Genomic DNA, 13,108 nt, shown 5'->3' with positions numbered 1-13,108 from the left:
AAAATAACAAAATACCATCACAGATATTCTGTATTTACTTTTATGACCTGTCAATTACGGCGTCCGCCTGTCTCCAATGCAGCCGTTCATTTCTATGGATAATTGCTGCACATACAAGGTCAACTCGCTGCCTGGAAACGGTGACTTTGGGCCCCTTGTTCTCTATGCTGGGGGATGTCCTAGTGGTCGGACCCCCACCTATTATACTTCTATGTCTAATTGCCAAGTCATAAGTAAGAGTTGTCCTGGGATGACACCCTTATTGACTTACCCTTTAAATGACGTCAAAACTGACTCCATATATTCTAATATTATTTACAGGAATTTCACCTATTTAGTAAAGTGAAACTCCACTCTGGAATAACATCAACTCTGTAGTCAGGAAATATAAAATCCAGCATCTGTGTAATGTAACTGTATCACCTGTTTTTCCTTTTTTCACACTGCAGAGAAGAAAAATACATTGCAAACTGGAAACCATCAACAAGCAGGCAAACTGCTGCTGACGGATCTTTTTATGGCTTTATCTGTAAACTTTTTATTGCTTGTGTGACTACCGAGGACAGCTCAGCTTATTAACTCCTGGACATCCAACTGGTCTGGTTAACTTATTAATACCTAATACTTGAGTTGTGTTTTCGCGTGTTACTGACCCATGCTGCCGGGGTATTAAAAAGGATTTCCCACTTCAGACTCTGGATATGCCATAAATGTCTGATAAGTGGGGCTACCACGTCTGAGACACCACCTTTGGGCAGAATAGGGGTCCCAGATAGGGTCTCTGATGTAATGCAGAGGTGGCCGTTTTAAATCTATGGGAGTTACGGAAATGGTTAAGTTGTAAATATGGCTTACGATAGTTTAAGTGGGTGAAAACATTTTTTGGGTGCTAATGAGCCAATCAGAACAATGCCCACTCACATCCGAACACCATTAAATGTCTGAGACCCAAAATAAGAATAACAGATCTACCAAAAGCAGTTTATTGATGGTTTCCAGGTAGCAACAATGTAATTTTTTTTTTTTTTTTTAAACTTCACTAAAGACTAGCTGAAAAAAAATAAGTAGAAATAGTAAAAAGATAGGGAAGAGGTTTTTCTTTTAGCGCGTAAAAGTCACCAAGTTTTTCAGTCCTTTATGAAAACACTGTGACTAGATCCTATAAGTTGAACTGCTTTACTGACCTGAATGGCACGGTCTCCCTGATTCCAGCGCTGTTTTTCTTTTTTTCCTGGACCCCCCTGTTCCAGAGATATGACCCACTTTTGTGTTGACTTCCTATATGCTAATTTGATGTAGTTAGTCAACAGGGCGTGAACTACCCTCAAGCTGCTTCACACTAATTGGTCCACATCAGAGGCAGGAAAGTTAGCTCTACCCTGTTGGCTAACTACAGCAAATTAGCATCGAGGGAGCCAACACAACAGTGGGCCATATCTCTGGAACAGGGGGGTCCAGGAAAAAAAGAAAAACAGCGCTGGAACCAGGGAGACAGCGCTATTCTGGTCAGTATACCATTTCAACTTATATTACCTAGTGACAGGTCCTCTTTAAGACTAAGCTGACCGTTGACAGGCAGCACTTCCCAAGCAACCAGTCTTTACCTTACTACAGTATTATTCAGATTTTTTTTTTTTTTTTAACGATTAATTTATGTAGAGGATCTCTTTAAGCGATGACATCACAAGCCTCTACTAACCACCACCCTCCCGGTCATCGCTTGTATATTATAACCCTATCATTTATATTTGTCGTTCCAGGCTATGATTTTGCCGCTGTGTTGGAATGGTTTGCCGAAAGAGTCGACCGCATCATTCTGCTTTTTGACGCCCACAAGTTGGACATTTCTGATGAGTTCTCCGAAGTCATTAAAGCCCTGAAGAACCACGAGGACAAGATGCGAGTGGTCCTGAACAAGGCGGATCAGATCGAGACCCAGCAGCTGATGAGGGTTTACGGTGCCCTCATGTGGTCCTTGGGGAAAATTGTCAACACCCCGGAGGTCATCAGAGTCTACATCGGGTCTTTCTGGTCACACCCGCTTCTCATTCCTGACAACCGCAAACTGTTCGAGGCAGAGGAGCAGGATCTATTCAGAGACATTCAGAGTCTTCCACGTAACGCAGCGCTTAGAAAACTCAATGACCTGATCAAGCGAGCGCGACTGGCGAAGGTGAGTTAAAATTTAAACTACATTTTCCAGATGAAATCGACATTTTATGGACGTTTTTACTATCTTGTATTTATTTTGCGTTACACCATGTCTTATACTCTAGTCACATCCAGAGCTGCAATCAGAATTCATCAAATTGTCACTTTGACTCGATCAGTACTGTGTCTATGTTACACTTCGGTTGTATGCCTGGTGTAAACATTATATCTCCCACAATGCACTATACCAGAACTTACAGACAGTGATCCAGCAGGGGGCAGCAGTAAGATATTCCAGCCTGTGAGATAACTGCAGAATATTCCGATATATGTACTTCCACAATATTTTTTTCCTCTCATATTGCTCCAATGCATCCAAAATGTATAATATATAAAGCAACTGTGCAAATAGCCGTGATTTAAAAATCCAAGCGTTTTTTTGTGTATACAGCTCTTATGCAGACTTATTTGTCTCTATGGTTACAGACTTGAAACTAACCTTGTGTGTACTCTGATCCTGTAGTCATGTGTTACTCCGCCCACTCTGTGTACAGACGAGGGGGTATGGGAAGTGGAGTAACACATGACTGTGGGATCAGACTACGCAGCGGTTGCTTGTAGTCTGTAGCCATGGAGACTCATAAGTCTGCATAGAAGCTGCGTAAACAAAACGATAATAGCTTTCTAATTAAGACTATTTGCAAAGTGGCTTCATTTTTTCATTCTAGGTAACTGGGACAATAATTTAAAAAAAAGTTTGCAAAAGTATTCATACCCTTTAACCATCCAGGCTATGTTCTTATATTATATTGCTGAACACCGCTAAGCCCTGCCGAGGTTGAGGTACAATGGAATATGTTGGATGGACGTGGTGCATTATGGAAGTTTTTTACAATTCAATTTACACAGTCCTTGTCCTGCTGTTGACGGATCCTATAAGGATGTCATTAGCGTAAAGTTATGTGATGTTTGGCGTTGTCCTATTAAGTTCTGTTCATTCTTTGAACTTTGATAACTGAAAAGAATAACTATAATCGTTATAATTACATGCTCAGTAATTTTTTGCACATTAAGGAGGTTGTATGAGATTAGAAAATAGTGTCTGCTTTTTCTCAGAAACAGTGCCCCTTATGGCTGTGTCTGGCATTGCAACTCGGCTCCATCTCTTGGCTCTATGTTGTGCTCTCTCTAAACATGTTCAGACTTGTATGGTGCTCCGCTGCAATACCAGACCCAACCATAGACCAGAGTGGTGCTGTTTCTAGATGAAGACGGACCATGTTTTCTAATATCGTACAACACTTTAAGTGGCCGTGAAACACACAAAGGGTTAATGTCATTCCATTGTTCTCCATTTAAGAAAGTGCGTTTTAATGGGTTTATTGTTTCATCTTTAAATAGTAACAGACTAGAACGCTTCTATTTTAAAGCAGCAGTTTTTGTGCTAGAAGACGAGGCTATTGAGATGTAATTCATGTCTGGTATTTCCTGTGCCTGCTATGAATTTCTGCCCTAATAATGCAATGACCTCAAAATAGGGTTAAACAGTCAGAGGAAAACGCCTTATGCATTTCTTGTGTGAAAAATGCAATAGTACATTGCTAATAAATTGGAAATGTGTTTTTAATGGCAGCAGACCTCATATGTCATCTGCCTTGTACAATAGCGCATGTCTGCTGGTGGGACTTCAGAGATATATTCGCTTATAGTCTGCAGTCTGGCTGGGTAGTCTAAATCTTCCCCTATAACTGCAGTCTGGCTGTCTATTCTAGAGCTCCACCTATAAACATACTCTAGCTGTATAGTCTGGTGCCCCCTATAACAGCAGTCTGGCTGTGTAGTGAGAAGTGCCCCCCTATAACTACAGTCTGCTGAAATAGGGGAGGTCCAGACTACACAGCCAGACTGCTGTTATAGGGGGAGGTCCAGACTACACAGCCAGACTGCTGTTATAGGGGGAGGTCCAGACTACACAGCCAGACTGCTGTTATAGGGGGAGGTCCAGACTACACAGCCAGACTGCTGTTATAGGGGGAGGTCCAGACTACACAGCCAGACTGCTGTTATAGGGGGAGGTCCAGACTACACAGCCAGACTGCTGTTACAGGGGGAGGTCCAGACTACACAGCCAGACTGCTGTTACAGGGGGAGGTCCAGACTACACAGCCAGACTGCTGTTACAGGGGGAGGTCCAGACTACACAGCCAGACTGCTGTTACAGGGGGAGGTCCAGACTACACAGCCAGACTGCTGTTACAGGGGGAGGTCCAAACTACACAGCCAGACTGCTGTTACAGGGGGAGGTCCAGACTACACAGCCAGACTGCTGTTACAGGGGGAGGTCCAAACTACACAGCCAGACTGGCTGTGTAGTCTGGACCTTCCCTATTTCAGCAGTCTGGCTGTGTAGTCTGGACCTTCCCTATTTCAGCAGTCTGGCTGTGTAGTCTGGAACTCCCCCTTATATCAGCAGTCTGGCTGTGTAGTCTGGAACTCCCCCCTAGAACATCAGTGTGAATGTGTAGTCTGGGGTGTACCCTATAATAGTAGTCTGGCCGTGTAGTCTGGACTTCCCCCTATAACAGCAGTGTGGATTTGTAGTCTGGGACGTACCCTATAACCGCAGTCTGCCGTCCCTTTATTTTACTTTCAGACATATGGCACACCAGCAAATGTTCTGGACTATCAGGTGCCAATGACTGTGTAATTATTACAGTTAAACTTAATATGACCATATAATATGATACTCCTAAATATTACATGACACAAGCTCTTCCTTCTTTACCTTCCCTGCAGGTCCACGCATATATTATCAGTTCTTTGAAGAAGGAGATGCCGGCCGTCTTTGGAAAAGACAATAAGAAGAAAGAGTTGGTCGGTAGTTTGGGGGAGATTTATGCTCGAATTGAACGAGAACATCAGATCTCTCCAGGAGACTTCCCCAACCTGAAGAAGATGCAGGTAGAGTAGACCACACCGTCCAAATATACGGACTTCTTCAGAATCCCCCCAGTACTCCGACACTGAGGGACTCTTGGAAAAGAAGGTTCACTGGAAGGTTGGGGTAATTCTATGGGTTGATCGGTGGTTTGTTCTACTTTTGGTTTTAAAACATTTCTTCGTAACTTGAAGGTGGGGTTGTCCCCCTGGTCCACTATAAGGCGTCCATTTTACCGAAAGTTGCATGAATATATATGTAATCTCGGTCACCAGAACGAGTTCCTCTGAATCCCATTACACCAAAATTCTAATTGAGATTTGGGAAATGGTGAGCTTTGAACCATAATCCGATTTTGCAGGTCCCCTCTTAACCAGTTAGAATCACACATGGGGTTTATAATTCATGGTCATCCACAAATAGTCAATTTTCGAGTAGACTTTTTGAGTTTCTTAGGAGGCACCGGAAGGGGGAACCTTATTTTCTAGCCCCCACAGAGGGTGTGATTAGGGGGCATAGCAGGCACTAAGATTTGTTTTGAAGTTAGAGTTCCTTTAATCCTGTATAAAGATTTGGTATAATCTGTGACATTCCTTGAATTATGTGTATAAATGCCTATGAGCTTGCCCTGGGGCATTTTACATGGGGATGAGTTGCAATACCAGACACAACCTATGGACAAGAGTGGTGCTGAGTGCTGTTATAGAGAAGTTTTACATTCATACAGTGTATGCTCCTCTCTCCTCTCGCACCCTTACACTGGATTTCTGTAGACTCAACCAACAAAATCTTTCTCCCACCTTGTTAAAGCCTTACCGAAAACTCTGAGCGGGGCATCCCATATACTTGTGAATTCTCTTTCTGACTCCTCAACATGTGGAAAGTGAAAACTACCTCAATGTCTTATACTTCTGACCCTTCCGCTTTTTTATTAACTCCTGACCTTCCTTCTTTTTTAATTCTAAAGTGGGCCACTGCAGAGGCGTAGCTAGGCCCTCCTGCACCCGGGGCAAAGATTCGGTTTGGCGCCCCCCCCCCCCCCCCTCTTTCCTGACATCTCCATTTTCCTCGCTATGTTTTGTTTCTCTACCAATCAATGAGGTGTAATTTTTCTTTTAGCATAAAACCTTTTGTTTTACAAGCAATATAGTTCTATAAGGAAGTTAACATAACAATATATTAAAAGAAAATAAATTAAGGAGGTCAGTGCCGGACTAGAACAGATTGTATAACTGAGGCTAATGAGACTATATGGTGACATAATGAACAGCCTCCCCCTTGTAGATAGTGCCACACAGCCCCCTGTAGAAAGCGCTACACTCCTTCCCCCTCCCCCGTAGAGAGCCCCCTCCAGGAATGGTGTCCCCAGCCAGAACGTTGTAGACACTGTGGCTGGGGATTTCTCTCCTGGAGGAGCCCCTGATGTCACGGTCCATATATGGGCAGCTTATATTTTATGACCAAATAGCAACCTAGGCAGATGCCTAGGGCTCACTTAATAATATAATATACATAGCCTTCTCCTACCTAGCTCCTTACTAGTTCTAATACTCTAAACGCATCTTCACCCTCTCACTTTCAGGACTTCTCCCATGACTTTCTATTCTTCTGGACTTCCACTCCATTGGCCTCTCATCCTTAACTTGTTCTTCAAGTCTCTAAATGCAATTTATAAAAATTCCCTCTTTACACTTCCAGCACGATCTACTCTCGCTGTCTGCCCTCCTTGCACATCTAACACTTGAATTTTTGTTTTACTATCAACATCCGAAGAATTTCTCAGGGTGTGGTGCCCTTATGGGTCTGCCCCCTGGGGTCCAAAGGGTGTGTCTGTGTCTGTGTGTGTGTCTGTGTGTGTCTATATGTTTATATTTGTCTTGGAGTGTGTGTGTGTGTTTGTTTGTTTTGACCTTAGTTTCCTGTATAGGGAAGGTAGGGAACAGCGATGTAGCAAAAAACGTAACTTTTATTATTTTACCTTTTTAGAATTTCTACATCTATATGCTAATATTTTTTTTTTATATATAGTTTTATTATTATATCATTAAAAATAAGAAGAAGCTGACTCAGTTCAGTGAAACGTACGTCGGGACATACCGACCCTGACAGTAGGGAAAGATTACAGATTACACAGGGCAAGATTGGAGCCATGAATAATAATTAACTAATCCTGCCGAATTCAAGTCCGCTCCAGACAGCTGGAGGGAACGGAGGTAGTGGCGACACTTGAGACCAGTGTGTTGCTGAGTGCCCATGACGTCGCGGCACTCCCAGCCAATACTCTGAAAGAGCCAGCAATCCTTACAACTGCACGAACCAGTAGTTTTCACTGCTAACAGGCAGGCTGTCTGTTTGCCTAAACACAGCGTACGCTGCTGTCTCTGTATTGCCGCCGAATTGTGTACCGCAGCGGCAATGCTGAGAACACTAAATAAAACACAACAGGCAGTTTGTCTCTCTGCATTGCCGCATAATTAAAAACGGCAGCGGCAACGCTGAGAACACAAAACGCACTCGGTGACCAGCTAGCTGCTCACTGAGATAGATTGCTTTCTGTCCGCGTTGCTGGCCGAGCTGCTGCTTGAGCCAGGAATGGAACAGCAACGCTGGTAACAGAACAAATACAACACAATCTGAAGACTAATTAACTGTTCATTGACACAAAAATTGTAATCCTTTTGCGCTGCTGCTCACCAAAAGTTTGGAGCGGCAACGCTTAAAAGGTAGTCAATGATCAGGCAGTTGCTCATAGAGTTTGAACACAACCTCCTGTAGTGTGCATATGCAAGGTATCTTACAGATACAAAAATAACCCTTGCAGCACCACCTCGTTTATTTCCACCTGAGTAGTAGGGCCAACAAGCTCCCTACCCAGTGGAATTTGTTTAAAGCTGTAATCACACTGTGCAATAATTTAATCAAAATACCACACAATGTGGCAATAAAGGGGACATTGCACAGTATAATCCTTCTCCTACTACACTAGTCGGTATCAATAAAAAATTGAAGGCGACATTGTCCACCATGCTCTACCTTTCCTCCTCTCTCCCTATACCTACATTTTTCATGATTTAATAGGTGGTGTACACCAGAGCATGGAGGGATAAATTTAACAACTTATAATATAAATTGGAGGTCTACTCTACCAATTTCATTAAAAATAAATATCAATGGTAGGTTAGGTGGGTTATTTACTATTCCACAGGACAGATGCTGGCAGCCCCCACTCTTTGTTTTTAATATTATACATGCCGGGCTCACCACATCCGAGCGTCCGCTTATTTGTACAGTGAACCATCTTTATTCAACACAAACACTCCTATTTGTCAATGTATATTGCTAACCGAGCCCATTCATTGATCACTGATCAATCCGTGCGGGTCTATTGTGAACGCTGCACGATCTCCGGCATGCATACATGGAGAGGCGGTCGGCCGTGTCCACCTCTCCTGTCCCCCCCCCCCAGCAGAAGCCGAAAGTTACTCGGCGAAACGCGTGTCTGGACACTACGATAGTAGGTTAGGGACAGCTAATTTACCCACAAGGGTCAGCTAGTAGCCCAATATAACGCTACATCTCTGGCACACACTGGCAAATAGATATATTGCCTGGAGTCCTGTGGAATAGTAAATAACCCACCTAACCTACCATTGCTATTTATTTTTGATGATCTAATAATAAAACTATAAAAAGTAATATTAGCATATAGATGCATATATTTTAAAGGTAAAATAATAAAAGTTACGTTTTTTTGCTGCATTGCTACTCCCTATCTATCTTCCCTTTTCCCTTTACATTTAGTTTGTGGTGTTGTACACCTCATGTAATAACAAATTGCATCTCTGTGGATACAATCCTATCTAAGACCTTCGTTTCCTCTCTTTCCTGTAACCTTGCTCCGTCTTCTGGGAGAGCCAAACATAGACTGAAATCCCTAGGGGGATTTTGGGGTGGCAGACCGCAAACCACTGATGGGTCTCCCTAAACTTCAGTAAAGGAGAAGCACTTCGCCCCAGAAGGCCTTAGACGGGTCAGGGACGAGGGTTGGGAAATAGGTTGGGGGCCCTTCCCCTTGTGCACTTTTTTTATGTGGCACTTTATTTAGTAGCACTTGGGTGATGGAAAGCACAATCACTGGCTTTCGAAAAAAAAAACTTTTTGTTTCTACCCTCCAATATTTTTATCTTGTATGGGAAGGATCCTCTCCTACTGTGTCGTGTTACTTTTGAGGAAAGCGTGGTGGCTCACTATTGTCCTAGGTTCGAATCCAACCAGGGGCAACACCTGCATGGAGTTTGTATGTTTTCCCCGTGTGCTCATGGGTTTCCTCTTATATTCCAAAAACATACTGCTAGGTTATGAAATTGACCCTGGTAATTGTCTTTGATTAAAAAATTCATTGTGAGCCCTATTGGGAGACAGGGACTGATATAGATGGCAACAATGGATCACTTATCTCAAGCTTTACAATTTTTCTTTATTTTTGGTACTTAGGATCTCTTGCAATCCCAAGATTTTAACAAATTTCAACCTCTGAAGAGCAAGCTCCTGGATACTGTAGATGAGATGCTGGCCCATGACATCGCCCATTTGATGGTTCTGGTTAGACAAGAAGAAACTCAGAAACCAGTCCAGATGGTGAAAGGAGGAGCCTTTGAGGGTACCCTGAACGGTCCCTTTGGACATGGTTATGGTGAAGGGGCAGGTGAGGGCATTGACGATGCAGACTGGGTAGTAGCCAGAGATAAACCCATGTACGACGAGATCTTCTACACACTGTCTCCCGTCAATGGTAAAATCACCGGTGCCAATGCCAAGAGGGAGATGGTAAAGTCCAAGCTGCCTAATACTGTTCTTGGAAAGATCTGGAAGCTTGCCGACATCGATAAAGATGGTTTACTGGACGATGAGGAGTTTGCTTTAGCCAACCACCTAATTAAGGTGAAATTAGAAGGCCACGAGCTTCCCAACGACCTGCCCTGTCATCTAATTCCACCATCGAAGCGGAAGATGGCCGAGTGATGCGGAGGAACATTGAAATTGTTGGAGTGAAGAGAAGACCCAAGAAGTAACCGAGAAAACTTTTAAGTTGATACAATTAATGTGAAGTGAGCCTGCTGTGGCATTTTGGTTTAACAAAATATATCCGTACCAAGATGCTATTCGAGATTGAGCTTTTATTAACCGTTAACCAGAAGCTAATAAACTCATTCCTTTGTGTTGACCTTTACTAAACGTAGACAAAAAATTCCAAAAATAAAGGGAAGAGAGACTTTAAAAAAGCGACAAGACATAACGTGTTCTCGGATCTGTGTTGCGTTGTATTGTGCGGCCTCTATTCTTGATACCTCATTGCGTTGTTTCCAGCCGTGTGTTATGCAAGTCAGTTTTTGTTAGTTTTAATTGTTTCATATTGTTCCAAAAAAATAAGTCCTGTATGCGTCTGTTTTACTGATGGTGTTCGCTTTGTCGTAAGATCTTTTGAGTCTCCACTATTGCCACTTCTGGCCCAAAGGTTGTAGTTTCCCATCAGGTCGCCTATGGACATGTCCTGCGCAGGTACGTTCACCATGTACAGACCTGCCAGATGGTTCCTGCCCAGTGTAGACCCTGTGGTTTATTGCAGTTGGTAACCGTGGAGAATCTTTGTAACAATATTTTAGAACCTTGAGTCTAAATGTAGGGTTTATTCAGCTACTAGTGCCATGAGGCTGCAACTAAAGCCTGGTGCATCATGTGGCTTTCATCCAATTTGACTTATGCTCCTCCCCTCCCCAGAGTAGTCCATGTTGGGAAAGCCCAATTTCCCTTAAAGGGGTATTCCTTGTATCAACATTTATCACCGATCAACAGTGAGGAGGAGCTTGAAAGGATCGTCTGTCGAGCATGCGCGGTGCCGCTACATTCAAGGTCTATAGGACTGACTGGAATAGTCGGGCGATGTTATCTGTTGTCTCCATTAGCTCCATAGACTTTGAAAGGATCGGCAGCGCTCATGCTCAACCGGCGATCCGTTTAAAGTTCTCCACACTGCTGTTGTGCAGTGAGGAGGAACGGGTGATTCTAGTGATTTGGTGCGGCTCCCAGTGGTAGGGCCTCCAGTCACAACTCTTTTCTTGTGGATATATGACAAATGTCAAATCTGGGAATATCCTTAAGGGGGTGGACCAGGATTAGAAAACATAGCTGCTTTCTTCCAAAAACAGCGCCAGATCTGTCCACAGGTTGTGTGTGGTATTGCAGCTCAGCCCTGCTCACTTCAATGTGGCTGAGCTGCAATACCACGCACAACCTGTGGGCAGGTGTGGCGCTGTTTTTGGAAGAGAACAAACTTGTGTTTTTTTTTTTAATCCTTCAAAGCCCTTTTACGTTGTTTGATTCTCGTGTGACGATTGTAATTGGATGCGGAAGGATGAGATGACACAACCTGAGAAGATAGACCCACTTTACAGTCTTACGAAGTCGATTTAGAGGACCATGAGTTCTGGATGTGTATTGAAATAATAGATTGGAAACTGATGCAGCCATTTAACCGAGATTCATCATAATAGATCCATCCGGGATTAGCAATTCGTAACATCCCTGAGGCGTGAGGCACATGTCGCCTCACATATCGTTACTCAAGGTGGATTTTTGGTTGATGCCAACATTGGCTGCCTCCATCGCGTGTAATGTAAGTGGTGAGAACAAATAAAATGCTGTGAGATTAATTTTGGTATTAAAGGAGATTATTTTTATTATTATTAGAAATGCTTTAAAAACCGGGGCCAGAAAATGGTATTAATCTGCTGAGTATATAAATTATTTTATAAATCTATGCTTCAAACTCTCTGCTCCTTGTGGTTTCTTGTAAATCTTGTTACATCTGTCACCACTTCCATTCCGAGCATGAATTATATGAATTACCTTTTACTTACTGATAATACATAATTATTATAGAATTGGCACATTTTCTTTGTCCAGTTGTGCAACAATTTTTAAAGTTGTTGTCCGGATTTTTTTTTTTCAGAAACAGCGCCACTCCTGTCCATGGGCTGTGTCTGGTATTGCATCTTATCCCAATTCACTGGAACGCAGATAAGGTGCACTACCAGACGCAACCCATGGACAGGAGTGGCGCTGTTTCTGGAGGGAAAAAAAGCAGCCAAAAAGCAGCCATGTTTTTCTGATCTCCGCAAACCCCTTTAAGCTCATTTGCATATTGAGATTCGGACCCGTGCTGCTACGTAAATGAACCCAGTTGCCGCCTGGCGCATTTCATTGTGTGCACTGAATACTCTTAAAGGCCTTGAAGGGGGACGCGTCTGCATTTGCAGTTTGTACAAATAAATAAATAAAATCTAAACTCTAATTCTCTCTAACTTCCTTTTATTGATCTTATTTATGCCTAGTTATTAATAAATCACTTATAAATGACATGAAGACAAATTACGTGTCGTTTTAATGTATTTAAAGGAACATTTTAGGGCAAAACCGACACACTGTGTTTTGTCTAGTGCAAGGTCTGGGGGGGCGGAGCATGACACCGGAATTTAAAAAAGCACACAAGAATTCCTGTCATGCTCCGCCCCCTGCACTAGGCATAACAAGAGGGGCATACAGAAAGGAGATGTTCAAATAGGACAATCCCTTTAATATTGGCGCTGAACTCAAAGCTAAATGTAGCTGGTGCAGTCATTAACCCCTTACCGACATTTGAAGTAAATGGATGTCATAGTAAGTGGGGGGGGGGGGGTATTGAGCGGGTTAACATGCTCCAGATGGCGCAGGTGTCCGTTATGTATTGCAACTGACATTTCACCCTAACAGCCGGGTTTAACTGCTTAGATGCCGCAGTTAATAGCCACCACGGCATCTAAGCCGTTAAAGAAATGCAGTGGAGTGTGATAGTTGTCGTTTCAGCCTGGGGGCCTGATGAAGGTCTTCCATCTTAGTCCTCCTATTACAGTATATTGTGCAGGTGAGCAAATGATTTCCTGTTTAATTTCCCTAGTGGTACTAAAAAAGGAAATGTACAAT

At 43.0% G+C, this 13,108-nt stretch overlaps 1 protein-coding gene across 1 annotated transcript in view; it reads left to right on the top strand.

Moving 5' to 3' along the window:
* EHD3 (EH domain containing 3) overlaps positions 1–12,440 on the top strand; it is a 54,375-nt gene extending 41,935 nt beyond the window's left edge. The window contains exons 4-6 of the mRNA XM_075863436.1: positions 1,761–2,173; positions 4,948–5,112; positions 9,584–12,440. Coding sequence (XP_075719551.1) covers positions 1,761–2,173; positions 4,948–5,112; positions 9,584–10,111 — 1,106 coding nt within the window. The 3' untranslated portion in view covers positions 10,112–12,440. The remainder of the gene's footprint in view (positions 1–1,760; positions 2,174–4,947; positions 5,113–9,583) is intronic.
* Positions 12,441–13,108: the final 668 nt, after the last annotated feature.

This window comes from Rhinoderma darwinii, chromosome 4 (genome assembly GCF_050947455.1).
Source record: "Rhinoderma darwinii isolate aRhiDar2 chromosome 4, aRhiDar2.hap1, whole genome shotgun sequence".
Taxonomy (NCBI): domain Eukaryota; kingdom Metazoa; phylum Chordata; class Amphibia; order Anura; family Rhinodermatidae; genus Rhinoderma; species Rhinoderma darwinii.
This window is presented reverse-complemented; position numbering and strand designations above follow the sequence as displayed.